General features: G+C 39.2%; 4 protein-coding genes across 13 annotated transcripts in view; 2 read left to right on the forward strand and 2 right to left on the reverse strand.

The window, feature by feature from the left end:
- LOC120900800 (hillarin) overlaps positions 1 to 2,928 on the reverse strand; it is a 26,794-nt gene extending 23,866 nt beyond the window's left edge. For 2 of the 7 annotated variants that reach the window (XM_040308335.1, XM_040308278.1), the window contains exon 1: positions 2,752 to 2,852. The gene's annotated coding sequence lies outside the window, so the exon portion shown is untranslated. Of the gene's footprint in view, positions 1 to 2,270; positions 2,588 to 2,668 lie in introns of those variants that run through there. The other 5 variants (XM_040308326.1, XM_040308294.1, XM_040308285.1 and 2 more) reach the window with 5 other exon arrangements.
- A 3,545-nt stretch (positions 2,929 to 6,473) lies between these two features.
- On the forward strand, positions 6,474 to 8,746 carry LOC120896097. 4 transcript variants are annotated; one of them, XM_040299952.1, is made up of 4 exons: positions 6,474 to 6,674; positions 6,846 to 6,975; positions 7,055 to 8,010; positions 8,047 to 8,746. In XM_040299952.1, exon 3 carries the CDS (start codon positions 7,060 to 7,062, stop codon positions 7,969 to 7,971), a length of 912 nt encoding a protein of 303 aa, XP_040155886.1. In that variant the 5' UTR covers positions 6,474 to 6,674; positions 6,846 to 6,975; positions 7,055 to 7,059; the 3' UTR covers positions 7,972 to 8,010; positions 8,047 to 8,746. The 4 variants fall into 4 exon arrangements, with proteins under 4 accessions (XP_040155886.1, XP_040155885.1, XP_040155888.1 ...); XM_040299951.1 differs by having other exon boundaries at positions 7,055 to 8,746; XM_040299954.1 differs by having other exon boundaries at positions 6,846 to 6,971; positions 7,055 to 8,746.
- A 2,602-nt stretch (positions 8,747 to 11,348) lies between these two features.
- LOC120896098 (histone H4) lies at positions 11,349 to 11,829 on the reverse strand. The gene has a single exon (XM_040299955.1). It carries the CDS (start codon positions 11,768 to 11,770, stop codon positions 11,459 to 11,461), a length of 312 nt encoding a protein of 103 aa, XP_040155889.1. The 5' UTR covers positions 11,771 to 11,829; the 3' UTR covers positions 11,349 to 11,458.
- A 2,641-nt stretch (positions 11,830 to 14,470) lies between these two features.
- Positions 14,471 to 15,095, forward strand: LOC120896310 (histone H3). The gene has a single exon (XM_040300317.1). It carries the CDS (start codon positions 14,639 to 14,641, stop codon positions 15,047 to 15,049), a length of 411 nt encoding a protein of 136 aa, XP_040156251.1. The 5' UTR covers positions 14,471 to 14,638; the 3' UTR covers positions 15,050 to 15,095.
- The last annotated feature ends 4,926 nt before the right edge of the window (positions 15,096 to 20,021 follow it).

Here is a 20,021-nt window from a genome sequence, read left to right on the forward strand (position 1 = left end):
GTACGCGGTGGTACGCGGGGGTGTATGAATTTTGAAATGATTTCTTATTTCCTTTTATGCTACATGCGTGCTCATGCGATACACGGTGGGCTGTGTTTTATTTCACAGCTTAACGGTGCGCTGTAAAAGCATCGATCGTGTGACAATCTTGTGGGTAATTTATTCATTTTTTTTGTCGTTAGACGACATTGTGGAAAGGTATCGGCAGTGATCCAGATGGTCTCCTGTCAAAACATTCAATTTAACCGCTGCACAGCACTGTGTGATGAGGCTTCCCATACAATACTTTTTATCATTTTGTTAAACATTAATATCATACGAGCTGGGTTCACACATTGCCGAATTGGTTAAAATGCTAACAATGCGTACGAAGGGGTTTGTCTAACAACCTTAAAACTCGTTTTCTTAACAGCGTGTAAAATGGTGCACAACCATTTCTTTACTTTTGTTTTGCCTTCGCTTCCCAAAATTACGCACCATAATAAGCGGCATGTCTCAATCGCATGCACCGGCCGAGCGTGTGCCCTTATTACCACATAACCATAATTTCCCTCCAACAGGCAACATTAGCAAACGGCCAACAACAGTCTTGCCATCGACCATCGGAGAGCAAAGCGGCCTAGCAACACAACATAGATGCTAGAGAAATGAAGGAGAAGCCGAAGAAGAAACCACACATTGCAGTGCACCGTATCTACCAGCATCGAAGTCGCTCTTGAACCTTGCGGCAGCACTACGACAGCATTCCCGGGCTCTTTCGCGGGGTTCGTCGCCTGCTGCCGTCTTGCAGTCTTTCGTTCGTAGCCGCTCCAGCGAAACCGGTGCACAAACACCGGGATTGCGCAGAACGAAATAGTTTTCAAACGCCACCACCATCATCATCATCATCATCATCGTGCTTCCCAAAAGAGGTACGGATTTTTCATTTTCACAACAAACCCAAAGTTTCCATTGTGCGGTACTATTGTGGCGATTGTTGCCGCTCACTCACTCACGCTCATTTTGCGCTCATACCGCGCCTGCTCGTTCCCTGTCCCTGTTCAACCTGTGAGCATTAGCATTTTTCTCACCTGCTTGCAGAGGCTTTTGTCTGCGGTAACCTAAAAATAAAAGCTAAACAGCGGGAAAACTCGTAGAGGAAAAACAAGTCAACAACCATTCAGCGTGGAGAGAAGAGTAGAGGCTCAGCGGCACATGGGCCAAAAGGCGATCGATGGATTTTTCATTCCTTCTCTCTCTCCCTTTCTCTCTCTTTCTCTTTATCTCTCACTCTCTCTCTCTCTTTTTCATTCCTATTCGTAAGCACTACACAGATAAACAGACACACAGTTACATCTCCCGTGCCAGGCAAAACGCAAAACTCACACAAACACAGATACACGAAAACACGGCGCAGCTCACAATTACACTCAACACGGTGTTGATTCACAGTCGCAATAAGCAATCTTGTCCGCAAGGGAATGTGTGATGATGATGACGACGATGATGATCATGATGATGATGTTGTTCTGTGTATTATATTGCTTTCTCTGTGAAGATTTTCTACTCCATGAGAGCAATTTCTACCACTGTCACGCAGATGAGCTCCTCTGGATGATTGATTTTCGCTTTGCAGATGATCTCATCCTCCCGATCTACCCCTTGTGTGGCAGATCATCTTCCGAGTGTTTCCGAGGTACATTCGAGATTCGAGCATGCATTTGCACCATTTGAGCCTGACTGTTTGTTGAGCTAGTGGAGGGGAACAAATGTGCCCAGCTCCACCGGTACGATTCCCTTAACATACACTGTTTGCGCTTACAAACACCACGACAAAGTCTGATGAAGAATGCTGTACAATAATTTTGTGTGTTCGTTTTGTATTGTTTTCAGCAACGTTAAAATTGATGAAAACATCAAATACAGTATTTCATTCCTTTCACAGTCACACTCTTTTCCTACCACCCAGCTATGGGTAGCAAACACATTGAAAGCTTTTCTCGATCACGCACGTACGATGATGTAACGAAGATGTTCAAAGATCAAGTACAAAAGGGGACTGAACGCGTTGTATCGCAGTCTTTAAATCATCTTTTTCTTTCTTTTACACCAACTGTCACCGTCCCCCCAAAACGAATTCGTTCATTAACCACCGTTATTGTTTCGGGTTGGTGCGAAAAAAGCGATGCGATTCACTGATGAAGAACTAGGCCGAAAACAAAACGACGTTTGAACTTTGCTGGATCGTGTGGTGGTAGCAAATAATAAAAAAATACACACACAAAACCCACCCCAAAACACTGCCTCTTTCATTTGCTGACACTTGGATAGAGTGTCTAATTAGCTTTTCTCCTATATCTGCTGCTGCTGCTGCTGCTATTACTGCTGCTGTTCCGGTCCTATAATCTGTGGCACCGCCAGCCAGCTTTTGGTTCCGCTTTGGCGTTTATTTGTTGCACTGCTGCACGAACACGGCTAAACGAAGGCACGGAACGAACAGAACCAATTTCCGCAAACAGCCATAGCACCCCTTTCTCGGTAAAAGAACTCTTCCTTCCGAACATGCAGCGACGAAACAGAGGGTTCGAAGTAATGGCGAAACAACATTTTTGCACAAACAACAACAACAACAAGAACAATAACAACTACTACAACAAAATAAAGCACATCTTCATGTAACACCACACACCCAGCACACACTCACAGCCAATCTTGCTACACTCGGTTCATTCACATATAGACAGTCTGCTTTCTCACCAGGGCAGAACGTACATTCGAATCTCTCATCCACAGCAACTTCCATCCGACGCGTGTACTCGCTGGAAACTGATCTACGACTGAGTTAAAGCTTCACCTCAACTATAAACAGTTCACTGTACGCAATCCGACGACGACCGCCGGTGTTACTCTTGCTTTCGTGGTACTGCTGCGCGATCTATCTCGTGCGAGTCAAGCACCATGAAAGCTCATTTTAGACCCGTCACGATCAAAAGAGAATCGCGGAAGCGCGCACGGTCAGAGATAAACGGGAGAGAAGAGATCGGGAGCGTGAGGCTGGTTTCGGCCGATCAATGTGATCATCCCCGCCTCGAGCACTGTGCACGGTGGAATGTCGCTGGGTAATGGAACAGGTTAGTTGAGTACCCGTGAAGAAGATTTTTTGGCGAATTGAAATTGATAACCCTAAATTTTAAGCAACAATTGCAGTAAACATGCCGATGGCATCAGAAGTCTCCTAAGCCACACATCGGCAAATTAGCATAAGGGAATGGTCTATGTACCAGGACCTATTTTTAGGTGAAAATTTATGGACCACATCAAAGGACACGAAATACGACATAACTTGAAACAACTTAACACATTCAATACCCGAGCAGATGCTCCACGCTCACTGCAATGTTTCGTCTCTACGCCATACTAACGTTCCCGGTCTCTAAATTACGGTCGATACGGATAGCATCAAATGTACAGCCGGCTCGCTTAAGTTTCTGACGCATATGTTGTTTGTGTTTGTATGTGTGGAAAATAAATCTATATAATAGTTGATTTTCTGTTTAATAACTCGTGTATATATGTATCTGAAATTAAATCATGTGAATGTGTTTCAAATCTCCAATATTGCTTAATCCAGCGGTGCACAAACTTTGCGACCAAAAGATACAAACTTGCCAATTTCTATAAAAATGTTCGAGAAGTTCCACGTGAAGAGCCAATTAGATAAACTAAAAGTAAAAACGTGTGAAAGTTCTATAAAACAAATTAAAGATTAGGAGACACCACCTCGTAATCAAAGAGCCGCATGCGGCTCGCAAGCCGTACTTTGCCGATCGCTGGCTTAAACAATCCTGGAACACTTCCATGCAAAATGTAGGGTTACACCATTTGTGGCTTTGAAAGTGAGAGGCAAAATCGTTATTTTCTTAAATAATCGTGTAAATCATTTGGTAAAAAAGTCTTTCAAGTCTACAATAAAATATAATCACACTGTACGACGAAATAAACCAAAGTGGCTGATTTTTTTTTCTAAATCATTATAGGTTTGATTCAATCATTTATAACCATTTTATATGAAAATTATCATGAATCATATGATAAATCATGCTATAATAAATTAAATAATTTAACACAAATAAATAAACACAATTAAAAATTTACATCCTCCAGTAGATTTTTTTATTATCCATGATTATGCTTTTTTTATTTGTTGTTCAGTAAGTAGTCAATAAATATGCATTATCTATTTGAATACATAATAACCCTTTGAATGTTTAAAAAAAATAAAATAAAAAAAAATAAAAATACATAGTAACCCTTTCAATGTTTTCCTCTAGGATAATAGTAGTTACAATCATGATCTACACTGTTTGTTATAGCGCCAAACTCAACATACTGACAGCAAACCAAAAGAAAACTTACTGTAACGTATAAACTTTAAAACAGTTTTAAAATTAGAACACTTTGCTGAAACCACCCTACCCGCAAATTCCCGTTAAATGCCTTCTAATCACCTTGTAATAGCCGGCAAATTGAAGGCGATTAGTAGTGCATTTAGCAGTAATTAAATGCCTTTAAAATATGTCAATGAAAAATTTCGCTTTGATTTTGATATTTGAATTTTCAACAGCCAAAAGAAAACCTCACAAGCGTCTTCAACAGTTCACTGTTGTAGTGTTCCCAGATATGAGCGTGAGATTCGATACGACGATTTAGGCAGCGATCAGAACTTCGCCGCATACGATTTTGCCGAAAGCTTTTGTATGGGATTTGACGTTTATGACAGCCGCTGCGATTTTGCCGCATGCGGCGTTGCGGCAAAATCAAAATCATTTGATATTGCCGCATCGCCGCATGCGATTTTATTTCAGATGTCAAGTGTCTGAAATCATATCAAGTAATGATTATCTTTATAAAGAAACAACAAAATATCATTATACAGTCTGTTCCCGAGTTACGCGGTTTCTGCGTTCCCGACGAATCCGCGTAACTCGAATATCCGCGTATGTCGAATTTCACATTTTTTGACTAAAATACTATTGATTACTCGGAGTTTTTGATTTAATTTAGTTCTTTTATACATTTTATCATTTATTTGAGATAATTCGTGCAGAAAATTCTAATATTTCTGGCTTTTAATGGCGGTTTCAATTTGTTAGCCAAAATGCCATTTATACCTAACTTGAAGCAAATTGTACTGATTTGACATTTAATCTGTCAAATTTAGAAAACCGCGTATCTCCAAATCCGCGTAAGTCGAGAACCGTGTAACTCGAGAACAGACTGTAATACTTTGAAAAGCTAGAAAATTGAGAAAACTCTTTTCTTGCCGCATGCAGCAAAATCGCATGCGGCGAAGTTCTAACCGCTGCCTTACGTGTTATGATCGGTTGCGTTAAATCCTGAGCTATTTCACTTGATTGAAAATGATCTTCATTACTCAGTTCTTAAATACCAACCCGTTGAAAGGTGTTAATATATCAAACTCATTTCGATAACTCGAATAAAAGGAGAAAAATTAAATAAATGAAATACATATTTCTCCCATCCTGATAATGAAGGGTGAATGTAGTGAAACTGTAATGTTTTTTTAAAGGTATAATTTTAATTTTGCTTCTCAATAAAAAATTTTTATACTATTTATAGCAAGAAATTATAATTTGAATAGAAATAAACACAAAAAAAAATCGGGGTTTGAACACACGCTTTCTCGGTTCGGAACCAAAAAACATTGTCACTGCTCAAAAAGTTTAAAGTTTTCGAAGAGAACCCGTTACAGCCGTGAAAGTTTCGGTTGAAATTTTTGTTCGCCTTGTAAGGCGACTAAGGCCTTAAATGCCTTCTAAATGCCTTCAAAGCCGTTTAATGCTGGTAGGGTATTCTAGATTAAGGATGGATATTCTCGTGATAACTTTCGTTTTGCTCATTAGCAACCCCTCCAACCCCCCCCCCCCCTGCCCCCGCTTAACGCTTCTTTTTAACTGAGTTTCGAGTTTTAACCTACCGAAAACTATCCAAGCGACAAAATCAACTTACTTTCTCACTCTCTCAGGTTTACCCATCTATTGGGTAGAACCAAGGACTGTGTAGGAACGAGGTCAAGTAATGTAGAACGATTTGACAAGTAGCCAAAAGTTCGTTACACCAGGTTGACATCTGAAAGACCTTTTTGATTTTAGTTTTAATTATGATTGTAATGATGAATCGGGCTGGTAAACGCAAGAAAATTGTTAAAACTTTCATAAATTTTACAGGAATAGTATGTATGCCTTTAGTAAATCTATATGTTCGTAGGTTTGATTAATTTTCAAGGGCTTTCTGCTGTCAAATGACATCCAAGATGGCCAAACCAATTTTGGCTAATATTTACCTCGTTCCTACACAGTCCTTGAGGTAGAACGAAAAAGCATGTCGATTTTGTTAGTTGGGTACAGATAAAATTTTGACGCTCCTACCAAAATCTGCCAAAATAATCTGGCCACACTGTTGTCAAGGCGGCAAAACATAGAAACATTATTTACAAAACACACCAATCCTTCGTTTTTCTCGGTTTCATGGTGTTTATTTTGCCTTTTGCAATAAGTAATTAAGAATATTGTTCCGATTTCAATGCTTCGTAACACCGTGAAAGACTATATTCTTGAGAGCTGTCGTTTGATTCCATGAATATCCTTCGTATGGCGGTATGTACATCGTTGCAGGTATGGTTGTATTGCATGAATTTGTCTAAAGTTTGTATGTTTATTCAATATATTTGTCCGCCAATTCTGGCTGAACAAACATTAAGACCAACATAAAAAACGAGTTAGTCTTAAGGAAGGGAATAGAGAAGATACGAAGATACAGCTATACTAAATATATGAATGTTACAGGACTATCGAAACTAGTGGCACTACGGCAACCGCAAGTAGAGCATCCTCTTTGCAGTCCTGATTTCTACCACAACAAGCAAGTCCCAGTTCACACCAGTTGGAATCAGTTTGAAGTGTGGTGAAGAAATAGGTAAACCTCAAGTTAGGATGTATCTAACTCATTTAATACTCTTGCTCAACCACTCTAACCTAACCATTGCATCTTCCAGCCATCATGGACACCAGCTCGAGATCTGTGCAAAAGATAACTTTGGTAACACCCCGCCGAGTGTTGAAAACTACCAGTGACAAGGATCGAAGGCGCATAATATCGGCCTTTGAAAAGGGTGTCTCGGCACCAGCCATCAGTAAAATACTAAACATAAAGCAAGGCACGGTGTATGGAATCATAAAAAATTATAAGGAACGTTTGCAGATTGATTCTAAGAAGCGCGGGGGACAAAACCCCAAATTGTTGACACCAGAAGCAATAGATAGTATACATCGCTGGGTAGACGAAAATGAGTCCGTCACGCTAAGGGTACTGACGGAGCGAGTGTTTAAGGATCACGGTCTGCGCGTAAGCTCTACCACGGTAGCGCGGGAAGTCAGAGCGTACAAAAATCCGACAAAGATGCCAAAAATTCAGTACAGATGCGATCGATGCACCTTAAACCACCAAACCGAGGAATGTCCGTTTGACGATGAAGTAATTGAAGGCTTGAAATGTTCCACCTGCAATGAACCACATGGTGCAAATGATTCGCAGTGCCCTACGCGCAAAGACCCGTTCGCGACGAGTCCACTCCCAAGCGAGGAAATTGAGCATGAGGAAAGTTCGACACAATCTTCGCTGGACGCATTGTCACCGCTGAAAGCTGAACCGTCCTGGCCATCGTCCGCGACTCAAAGCCCTGCACGGGAAACTAGCATTGTGACTGCAACGCCGTTAAGTTTTCAAAACGACGTTTCTCACATTATCATCGAAGAAGCGGACGCACTGTCTACTTCCACCGATGCAAATTCCCTGCACGATCCTGAAACGCTGTTGACCATTTTCAAAGAGATGAGCGCCAAACTCAGGGCCTGCCGTACTAAGGCGGATCAAATCCAAGTACTGGGAGAGATCATTATTCGTTACGGATAGGTTGAGTGATAGTGACCGGTTTGCAACGCTATGCATGGGCTATATACACTGTTGATTGCCATTGCTATCACTATTCAGTGCCAGGGCAATGAAATACCAACGTTAGTAAAGCGTTGGACATTAGGACCACTTGCAACAGTGAACGTTTTCAGTTGACTTCGGTTTGCAAACAGCATGGGATATCATCATCATCATTGGAGAACCGAAATATTCAAAGTAAAATGGAAATCCTCGTTTCTGGTTGACGTGGCTCGAATGGATGTTAGCGATTTGCGTCTCGTCAGCGTTAGTAAATTTATGCGAATATGCGAATCAATAAGACGTTAGTAACAACTTGTACAGAAAAGTTTGCACTTCGCAGGACACTTTCAATGATGCTTGGCGGATTTCTATGTCTGAGAATTATCGGTATCCTATATCCTATAATCCTATCACTAAAATGTAACCTGTGCTAATAATCCTTGGGGCTATCAGATCGATTGGGCTCTTCGCGAATATCAGCAAAATGGAAAATGGAACAAAGAGCAAAAAAAAAATTCAACAACAGAGAAAACAAAACACAAGCAAAGTGTTGCAAACCTTCTAGCATAAATCTAGAAGTTTATATAATTTTCGACTAAACCACAGCGTATCTAGTTGATGTGTTAAACTAAGTGAGGCGACTGTACATATTAATATCTTATTCTTAGAATAATTATTGTTTCCGTGATTCTTCCCAATCTCTTGTAATGCAAATAAATGCAAATGCAGATAAAAGTATTTAGTTTTTAAATTACACATGGGTTTCTTTTCTTCAAAGGGCACCTTTATCCTATTCAAACAAATCCTATTCTAGCAACTGTGTTACCAGCTTTAGCTAATATTTTGTCTTTATTTAACTTACTTTGGGATGATCTATTTTTCGTTAGTTAATTATAGCAAAAAACTCATTGCTTACTCATTGTTTTCTCTCTTATTTGAATGTGGCTATAATTGTTGCTTAGTATTAACAAGAATAAGACAATCTTCAACGAGGTACACTTTTTTGGAATTTGCTTTCAAACACAGTTTAACTTTACTCACCTATAGGCGATTTGCATCTCGTCAACATTAATCTTATTCATATAATTTAAATACTATGGACTAGTGAATTTATGCGAAGTTGCAAAGTACTAAGGATAAGTTTGCAACCCGCAGCAGCATCCTTGTCTAAGTCTTACTTTTCCCTTACATCCTTTGGTTAAAAGGAAATATATATTTTAAACGCAATTACTCGTAAATTTATGAAACTGTAAGAACAAAATCGTCACAGTACCATTGCTATCGTCTGCAGATCTGCAACATGTCGTAATTATAAGCGATTATTTTTACATTTTGTATAGGGTAACTGTACCAGTATTCGGCAGTGTAACTGTTTGCGGCAGGGAAACTAAAAACGTGTAATTACGAAAAAACGCGTGGTCTCCACACATATTTGTTTTAATAGAGATATGCTTATTTGTTATTCATATACGAAGTATCACATCATTTCCTTGCATATTTTTCAAAATATCAAACAAAATGTGCGGAGTTCACAATTTTTCGGCAGATTTGCTGTCAGCCAATAGTTAGGCAGGTTTCATTACTAAGAGAACCAGAGCACTAACACAATTAAAGTGTGGTTTTTATGAAAGATTTTATGGTTGCAGATTTTATACTAGCCCGCTTGGAATTTTAAAATCACTATAAACAAGTAATTATTCACTTTAAATGCTGCCGAAAAAAGGTACATGGTAAATGTTGATATTTGACATTTCAATGCTTTGGGCTCCTGCCGAAACTTGAAACAATAACACATGTTTGATTTGGCTGAATATTCATTTATAACTTGAACAGAACACTACAACGCGTTTGTCGACAAATAAAACGACATTTCTTGTATCAAATTTCACCAATTTCACTGTAAATAATCTAATAACTTGAGAGAAAAATAATAATTTGTGAGCCAGTCGGAGCCGTACTCTATAGCCGTCATGCAGTCTCATTTCTCCAATGCCTACTTTGATTGTAACTCTCATCAAAGTGCCTGTAAAAATTGCGAGCAAAATGCCCAAAATGGGCAACATAAAATTAATAATTTAAGTTCTTTTCAACACCAAGCATAGAAAAGTGAGAGTGTAAAACTGTTTTAAACATTTTTGTCTATCTGTTGGCATTGATTAAAACATTTACCGACCCGTATTCGCGTTGCCGAAAATAGGAGCACAGCCTGCCGAAAATAGGAACAAAAACAGTGTTTGCATTTTCACGAATATCTCTAAAAAAATACATTTAAATCGGCAAAAAAATAGCAAAACATAATACGATAGTTTATCGTTCAAACTAATGTCACTTTCATGAAAAGTAATACAAAATGTAAGTGTATGAGCAGTTTTTAAGAAACTGGTGCACTAACCTGTCCAATACTGGTACATTTACCCTATTGTTGAAAAACCCCAATATTGTAAAATTGTTTCAGATCACAAAATTATTCCCTACGATGCTACAATAGTTTTAACAATTAGCCCATAACATTTACAAAGGAATACCTCCACATAGCGTCATGTGAAAGTTCGTTATTTTCATTTCTTTCTTCCCCTCTTCGCTGATATGGCCGTTACCAGCATAGAGGTAGGCAAAAAGGGACTGGCTTGGGTACAGGGAACTAGAACTGCAGCCTTTACACATTACCATGATGCGCCTTTCAGCGCACTTTTACCTCGCCAAACCAGTTTAGGGATTGGCGAAACATCTACCGTTTTTGGGATTCCAGCAGCTGCGAGAAGTCCGCCAAACGGAAGCGTTTTGTAATTTACGCTCATTCTGGTGTGTTCAATGGAGAATGGAACATGGTTACTGGATGTAAAACCAAATAATGTAGGGAACGAAACATTGAGAACATAAGAGCAACCTTATGAAATAAAAATATGAACAAATGTGTCATGGAATTCATGCGTCAATCAATCCAGTAGGCCTAAAAGCGTGAAAACTGTTGCATAAAAAATACGGCTCTCTTAGCTACATCTACAGCTATATTATTTCAAAGCAAGCGTCATGAATTTACGCGCTCAAACGTGGCGTAGGTTTGCAATTGATGGTGCCTGAAAACCATGGCGACGCAACACACTCCTGAAATATGAGCATTACTTTCAGCGAACAAACATCGACCCCTAGCTAGAAATGGCTAAAAATCCTAGAATTTAGCCAAGATGATGACACAATTTCCCAAAATTACGCATCATCTGTAAAAGCGTATCAACGACCCCTGCCACCCCTGCAGCTTAGCTACTTCATTCCTTTCAGAAAATATTGCGCATCGCAAGCGGCTCTGAAGAGACGCGCTTTCTTTTACAATGAATTCATAACCTCAAACACTCGAATGAATCAATCCAAGATAGCTCTTTTTCGCATAGAAAATTGATGGTGGCCCTGAAAAGGGCCGTTTTGTGTCGATGGCGGTGCTACAGCACGTTTATCAGCGGGAGAAAATTTAACCTCCGAAACCGTACAGTGTGCGGCCCTGGCGCTTCAGCGCGTAGACAACATCCATAGCGGTGACGGTCTTGCGCTTGGCGTGCTCGGTGTACGTCACGGCATCACGGATCACGTTCTCCAGGAACACCTTCAGTACGCCACGCGTCTCCTCGTAGATCAGGCCAGAGATACGCTTCACTCCACCACGGCGAGCCAGACGTCGGATGGCCGGCTTGGTGATGCCCTGGATGTTATCACGCAGAACCTTGCGGTGACGCTTCGCTCCGCCTTTGCCCAGTCCTTTTCCTCCCTTGCCGCGGCCGGTCATGATAAAAGATGAAATTAACGAGGTGTATGGTCAAAGAAAGACTAATATTTTAACGAAATGGCCGAAAACCCACTGTTTATATACTGTTCTTCTCAATCACCCGTACAGTGTATACACACACGTTCAAGAGTGTGTGTGAGACGATAGATTTGCTCAAATTTGCTCTATTGTGGTCGACAAGGGAATTAGGTACAGCCATGACAAATCTTCGCCGCCATATTGAAAATGGTGCTGTGTACCAGGGGCTGGCAACCTACAAGCATTTGATATGATAGCGTTAAAGTCTACATTTTCGAGCAGTTTTTCGTACACTTGATAATAACACGGTAAATAAGTAAGGATAATGTTTTGAAATATTCGCTGTGTGATATTCGCTTTTGAATGCCTGCAGTGGTTCGTGCAAATTCATGCAATATCCTTCAATATTTATTTTCTTGTGGTTAATTAAAACAAAAACGTCATACTTGTATGCACTATGGGAACATCTACTTGAGCTGATATTGTAGCTAAAACACATAAGGCTTTTCGGGCGTATATTAAAAATACATTTTTTTAGACTACAATCAAGCCGATTATGGTTCCTTCACATTCAGAGAGCGGTACAAACAATTCTATTTCAAAGTGTGAAAGACTGGTGCCATCAAACATCTCATTGCTGCTGCACAAGTTAGATAAGTTAAATGAAGAGGGAATATTGAGTGAAGCGATTGTGATTTTTTAGTTAACTATGTGAGATTATGTGAAATTCAAGAGCTTTTAAAGTTTTTCAATAAACATGCACATAAAAAACACAAATCGTGTTGTTTATTTCATTGATGACGCCTTGCTTGAAAATAAAACGCAACGAAAAATAATCCCTGGCACCGTGGAATAAGGAAGCTGCGTCTTTTAAGTGATTGAAAACTTTTGAAAGAATTGCAGATTATTTTTCATTTGAGAATTGATGGAGATAATTTGTACTGATTTGACAAATGAACTGTCAAAAATACAAATTCGCGCAATTCAAGTGTCGCATAACTCGAAGAAAGATTGTTTGTTCGTAGATCCCAGTAAAATGTTATGAACTTTTTATTTGTTCAATAAAAATATTTGAATTCTGCCTACAATTTTAATGTTTGTTTGTTGGTACAATGTGGTACAATGTACCACTGTTGGTACAATGTTGGTACAATGTACAATGTACAACTGCACCAGTTTAAGGGAATTTAGAAAAAATCCTTTAAAATACACTGGGATAAGGATTTTCGTTGTTTTCTCTTATATTGGCTCGGAAATTATGTTTCCTATCTTTATAGTTGGTCATGTAGTCGTTTTGTATTTAAATAATACCGATTTTTTATAAAATAATGTCATAAAACATAAGCCTTTGATTTTAATCAAAAACATATTTTATGTAATTCCATATCATATTTTTATAAAATGAGCTCCACGGCATCGTCCATCGATAGAATACAGTCTAATTTACGAACTCACTTAATCTTAGCGCTTTCAACACACTTGATCACACACAAGTCCACAATTTCAGGGGTATCGAGTACTAATCGAACAGTTATGGAAAAACAATTTCGTGCAAATGTCATATGGGACTGTATGTCTCATCCGTAATGACAGAACGCCTCTGATTATGATAGAAATGTCGTAGAAGGATAAATGTAGTCATATAACAGAAGACGATGAAAAATATATGGCCGAAGTAAGAATGCAAAAAACAAATTTTACAGTTAACAATTGTTTACAGTCTTTCCACAAGTTACGCGAGTAATGCGTTCCGGAAACATTCGTGTAACTCGGATAATCGCATAAGTCGAAATCATGCTTTACAGCCTTGTACTATATACTTGATTTATTACTTGAAAATATTATATTATTTTTATTACTTGAAAATATACTTGATTTATTATTGATTTTAGTTAATTTATGTGATTTATTACTTATTTATTGCAAATTATGTAGAAAAATCTGTTATTTCTGTATGTTTAGAATTTTTGAAAACATTTCAATTTATTTTTCACTTGAAAATTCGTGAATAAAATTGTACGAATTTGACATCTGAACTGTCAAAAATAATTATTCATTTAGTTCGAATTCACGGAATTCAAGAGTCGCGTAACTCGGGGAAAGACTGTAGCAGGAAAAAGTAAGAAATGGTTTCTTATTTTACATACCTCGAGCATAATCCTAAAAAGGAATGTTGTAAATGCAATCATAATTGGTGTGGTAGTTTTTGAACATCTTGTCAGCCCGTCAAAATTGCTCACGTTTGAAATTGCACTAAAATTGTATAGTAAAATAAACTTGAAAAGCGAATGCATTTTGGACGGAACGGACAGGAGAAAATTCTGTTACAATTCATTCGGGGGGTTGACTTGAATGCTAGCTCGAAAACTGCCCGAATTTATATCACTAGAATTAAAATGCTATGGAGCTGTGACCGTACCTTCTCTTTACCTTTCACATGATCCTACCTCTTCGTCAGCAAGAGCAACAATTTATTCAGTGAGTTTTTCATTCCAACACGAAACACAACCATCACGAAATAGCAGAAATGTATAGTGATGAAAGGTATTTCGTTTAATTTGTTGTTATATTGTGTTATTTAAGGCAATTTAGCTGTTTTGCTATCCCTCGTATGGGAATTTGCCGCAAGTCCGCCAAAATTTCAGTTCAGTGGCATACCTCCGCAAGTTGAGAGTGTGTTGCGCTTGTAGCTCAATTTGTGGTGAAGTGTGCGCAGCTTACGTTAGTGTGCGTGTGTTGGAAAGGTATAAAAAGAGCGACTTATTCAGCCTATCACTTTCAAAATTTTCCTGCTTCAAGGCGTGTAGACGTGTGTTACATTCAACGCGAAAACCAAGTTTCTTATCAAAGATGGCCCGTACCAAGCAAACTGCTCGTAAGTCAACTGGTGGCAAGGCACCACGTAAGCAGCTGGCCACCAAGGCCGCCCGCAAGAGCGCTCCGGCAACCGGTGGTGTGAAGAAGCCGCATCGTTATCGTCCGGGAACGGTCGCCCTGCGTGAGATCCGTCGCTACCAGAAGTCGACTGAGCTGTTGATCCGCAAGCTGCCTTTCCAGCGGCTGGTGCGTGAAATCGCTCAGGACTTCAAGACGGACCTCCGCTTCCAGAGCTCGGCCGTGATGGCTTTGCAGGAAGCGAGCGAGGCGTACCTGGTCGGACTGTTCGAAGATACGAACCTGTGCGCCATCCACGCCAAGCGTGTGACGATCATGCCGAAGGACATCCAGCTGGCTCGTCGCATCCGTGGCGAGCGTGCCTAAGCGGGCTACGTCTGCCACCCCCTCCTACAAACGGCCCTTTTCAGGGCCACCAATTGTGTTGAAAAGAACTTATTTTATCGATGATTTATCCGAATGCGTATCCCTGGGCCGATAAGTGAGGTTATGGTGTTATAGAAGGGGAATATATTGGTCCGCTTGCTGTGATGCGCCTTAAGCTAATTGCTGTGCATTTTCGGCTTGGTGCAGGGTTTCTGCGTCTCACTTTTTTCAATCGTAAAGATTTTGATTCCACACAGCAAGCCATAAATTCCAAGCGAAAAAGTAATAAGGCCAGCGAAATTACACGAATGAGATCGGTCAGTTGAATTCTTGTCTTATTTCACTTTTCGTTTTTTTGGCTTTGGTGGTGTGAAGCGCATTGTCGGTATACGTCTATTGTGAAGAGACAGCCAGAAGTCTACCCAAGCCACTTTTTGGCGCGTTTTGTGTGTCGCACCCAAGCAGTTCTGTTAGAACTGTTCCCCAGCGTCTAGTAAGTGTGTGTATTATTCTATTGTATGCGCTTCAGTTAGGAAATTTCCATGCTCCCGAACTACGCTTTGCCAATAGTGAAAATCGATAATATTCTGCGAATTTGAAAAGTGCAGAACTACCTAATGCTCGTGGTATTTAAAATACTCATTTACGGGTGTTATCTTTAATTTTTATAGCTTGCACCGAAAATGGTAGGTACGAATAATTAGTTAAAAGCTTAATTTGTGCAAAAAATATGGATGGATCAATTAGTTGATTTTTTTATTTTTTCCGACTGTAGCCCAGTGCGTTTCAATCCACAATAATTCGCCATTTTCTGATCATTCCTGTTCGAACAATCGAAGTGTGAACCTCGCGTAAGGCTCGTGCTCATCGTTCAACGACGGTTCCTTTGTGTGCGTGTGGCAAACAGTAGGACGGGCACGTACGTTTCCTCGAACCAAGCGAAACAAAAGAAATCCACCGGACGCGCAACGCAGTGCTGCTTAGTTGTGTATTTTTGAACAGTGAGTGTTTCATTGATTCATACTGTACTCCGCTTTTCTGCTAACCCATTTACATTTAATTTTCTATACTTATTGGTATAAAATTTGTATAATTTATTTCTATAAGTAATATTGATTATTTTCATGGTAAAAAATTCATTTTATTACTTTTATTGCCTTTACATATACATTTAGTATGTTGTATAGTGTGTGTTGGTTGTGATTTTTAGCTCAAAGTTAGTCATCTTTTTTTATGAAAAATTATCAACTTCTTTTTATTTCATACAAAAGATTGAATACATATGGTGTCGCATATAACAAATTTTATTTTTTTTTGATTTCCTGCTGCTTGCATTTTTAAAACAATAACTGGATGTAAGAAATCCAATTTAAATGGAACCTAATTACGAATTTGTCTTTCTTCTGAACGCATGGATTATATACAGTCAGTCCAAAAAGTATTCGTCTAGCTCAAAATTTTGCAGAAAAAGGCGAATTATGGCCGCAATAGGCATGGCGTGGTAAAAGTACTCATGGGGTTTGATAAAGGGACTATCAATACACACGTACTGCTAAAAATAAGCATTAAAATAGTGCAATAACAACTAAATTATTTAAAAAACTAAAAAAAAGTCGTTTGATGGGCGCATAATATATATTTGGCATAATATGCGTATGAAAGCAAAGGTTATGAAATCAAAAAATGTCCTGATCTTGTTTCTTATTGCATTTATAACTATTGGTGACTACTTACACAATGCAAGAACTCATTTGAACCTTTAAAAAGGCGTATTTTTGATCCACTCATCCTACAAGACTTGTTCCAATTATTCTCTGGTAGAAATATTGCATTTCCGGACAACGTGGCCAAGTTCCATTGAAAAAATGGCAACTGATATCAAATCGAGAGTCTACTAAATCATTTTCATCCGTTTGGTTTCAGCTGGTTTGGCGTTTTGGCCAAATGACAATGATCTGTATGTTCTCTAGCTCGACTGTTTTTGAAACTTGTGATACATTTTAAGTGCATTTTCTCAGAACTGGGACTCAAAGTACTTAAAAACTGCATTATTATGTTTCCCCATCTCGTCTCCTATCATTTTGAATCTTTTTTCTAGCTCACCTTACCTCACTGAACCCTAGTATCATGACTCCATGATGCTACCGTTGCAAGAGATTTTGATGCTGCATCTTAGTAGACTGTTTTCGCTATACTAGACGGCGACCGTTTGACCTTGGTGAGTTAAACATGTTTTAATATGTTAGTAGAGCCTAGTTTGAAATGATTTTTTGAATTGATCTTGCTTACCAGATTTGGCCACTTTCTGCGAGTGGGATTATTAAAAAAAACATGTATGTAACAACTCACTCATTCAAGCTATTGCATGACCAGATACGATGAAATGCAGCATGACCCATCAACCAAATGTGACCCATTTCTTTTCCTGATCTTATTGGCCATCACAAAATGCACTGATTCCTTGGCAAAATTTGATTTTTTGGACATTAAACCGCTTCTTTTGTTAGATAAACCGTCAAGAATGGTAGTTTGTCACACAATTAGTGTAAGAAAAATGGCCACACTCTGATCAAATGAAGGATCGAGGCCTCCCACACATTTTGTAACCTTCAAAAATGGGTAGGATAGGTTATGCATAAGTTAAAGATACGATTTTTGCCATCATGCTCCAATCATTTAACTCCCCCGCCTTTAGTGCCTCTCTGACCACTTGAAGTGCAATTGAAACAACAGAAATGCATTATTTTAGAAGGAAGTCACCAGTAGATTGATAATCATAAATTTAATTCATGTCTACGTAGTGTTTGTCCAGCGTAAATAATTAAAAAGCTAGATGGACGAATACTTTTTGCGCACCCTTCAAACGACTTTTTTTAGTTTTTAAGTATTTTGGTTGCTATTGCATTATTTAAATGCTTATTTTTTAGCAAAACGTGTGTATTGATGGTCCCTTTATCAAACCTCATCATTACTTTTATCGCCCCATACGTATTGCGGCCATAATTCGCCTTTTTCCGTAAAATATTCAGCTAGACGAAACCCTTTTGGAATGACTGTTACTGCAGAGCATAGATCTCATTGTTCAGGAAATTATAGTCCTATGTCATACGCGTACTACCAATTAAAACCTAATTTGAACTTCATTGTGAACCTAGATCTAACCTTAACTTTATGTTTTTAATTCAATTATTTACATATGCACATGGCATTTTTATTAACCTATTAAAAACGTTTAGTTGAATAAGCTATTTATGTTTGCCATGCTGGATGCCAGAGAAATAGTTCTAAGTCTTGTATAATCTGTCTCTATTTGATCTTTAATGTAAGGTGTTTCGGGTAACTGATGCAGCTGGATGGTGTGGTATTGCATCGGAAGACCATGAATGATTTTCAAAAACTATGCCGTATGCCGTATGCCGTAAGGTCAGAGTACTAGCGACAAGGGCCCCCGGAAGGATGGACGATGATCGTAGGGCCCCTGACGGCATTTCAAGTTTACTGTTCATTCTCCCAACAGCCAGTTTAGTGCCGCTACCAACCCCCCCCCCGCCCCGTACAATTTACAGGGGGTCTCAACTCGTCTAACAGCCTAGGGCCCCCGATACCCTTAATCCGCCACTGCCCGGACCTTTGAGTAAAGGATAGAGCTTCTTCAAGTAACTTAAGGTTTTGTTGCTTATATGGTCAATGTGGGATTTATATCTAAGCCGTCAATCAATCATCACACCAAGATACCATATGACTGAGCACCAGGGTATTTCTTCATTCGATATTTGTATCGGATCTATTTTGCGTCGAAGGGGGGAGTCGTTCGACTCCGGACGATTCCGGAAGACTCCGGACGACTGTTGTTCGCGATTCAGCTTCGCACAATTCAAATGGAACCACCTGTCACAGTCATCGCATTGAACCATATTATGCATGCGCTATTCTTTTTTTTCTACAAAAAAACGTCTTCCTTGTCGCCATGTTCGACAGCAAACAAATTCCTCCTCTCGTCGTTATTCGAAAAAAATTACGAATGTTTGTTCTCTCCTCATTGCATTCTATTCTTAATGGCAATCTTGGCCGGAAGGACTTAAGGAAGAAAGTAGATTTCTAACATTTGCTAAATTAACAAACAATTTAGTTAAGGGGAAAAATACAATTGAAATTGAAAACCCCTTGGCTGAATACAAGACATAAATTAATTTTCACTGCTTATGCATGAGAAGAAAAAAAATATTTTCCGCTTGTTTTAAGCATTTTAGTGAGGGTCATAATTCTTTCATTATAAAGGACTTGGGCCTTAAGCTATGTTTATAACTAATGTCTAATGCAGCTGTTGTAAACACGGGTCAAAACCATCCATTCGCTTGCAAGGCTCGACGAGAAGTGCCGGGTTTTATTACTCATTTCTCTCCTCACAGTTATATGATATAATATGCTATAATATAAGTTGCTATAATCTAATTTTAAATCTACAATAATGGATATAACAGCAGCAATGTCAAACATTCGACTCATTTGGTAGCAAGGGCCGCAACATAGTTTTTATAAAAAATTATATGAAACATAAATCGGATCGCTAACCTATCCTTTCATTTCATATTGGGATAACAGTTAAGTAACATCACTAAAAAACTTAGTGCAAAATTTATTTTATTAAATCTAAGAAACGTTTTACTAAAGAATGTTTATGGGAGTTAATTTGCAGCTGGCCTCACTCTTTCTCTTGTTGGCCTGCTCAAGATAGAGCACGTCGATGTGACATGGCCCGGTCAGCAATAATTCTCCAGGATGCTCGGTCCCTTGCTGCAGTCTTCCATCCATGCAGACACCCGATTTTCGACAGGTCTCGCTTCACCTCCCCTGCGCCATATGCCGAACTGGGGATCGCTGTCGAACACCTTCTTGGTGGGGCATGAGTCTGGCATCCTCATGACATGATTCTCGTATCCCCAGACATCGATGACATCCCCAGCCATCGTAT

This window comes from Anopheles arabiensis, chromosome 2 (genome assembly GCF_016920715.1).
Source record: "Anopheles arabiensis isolate DONGOLA chromosome 2, AaraD3, whole genome shotgun sequence".
Lineage (NCBI taxonomy): Eukaryota > Metazoa > Arthropoda > Insecta > Diptera > Culicidae > Anopheles > Anopheles arabiensis.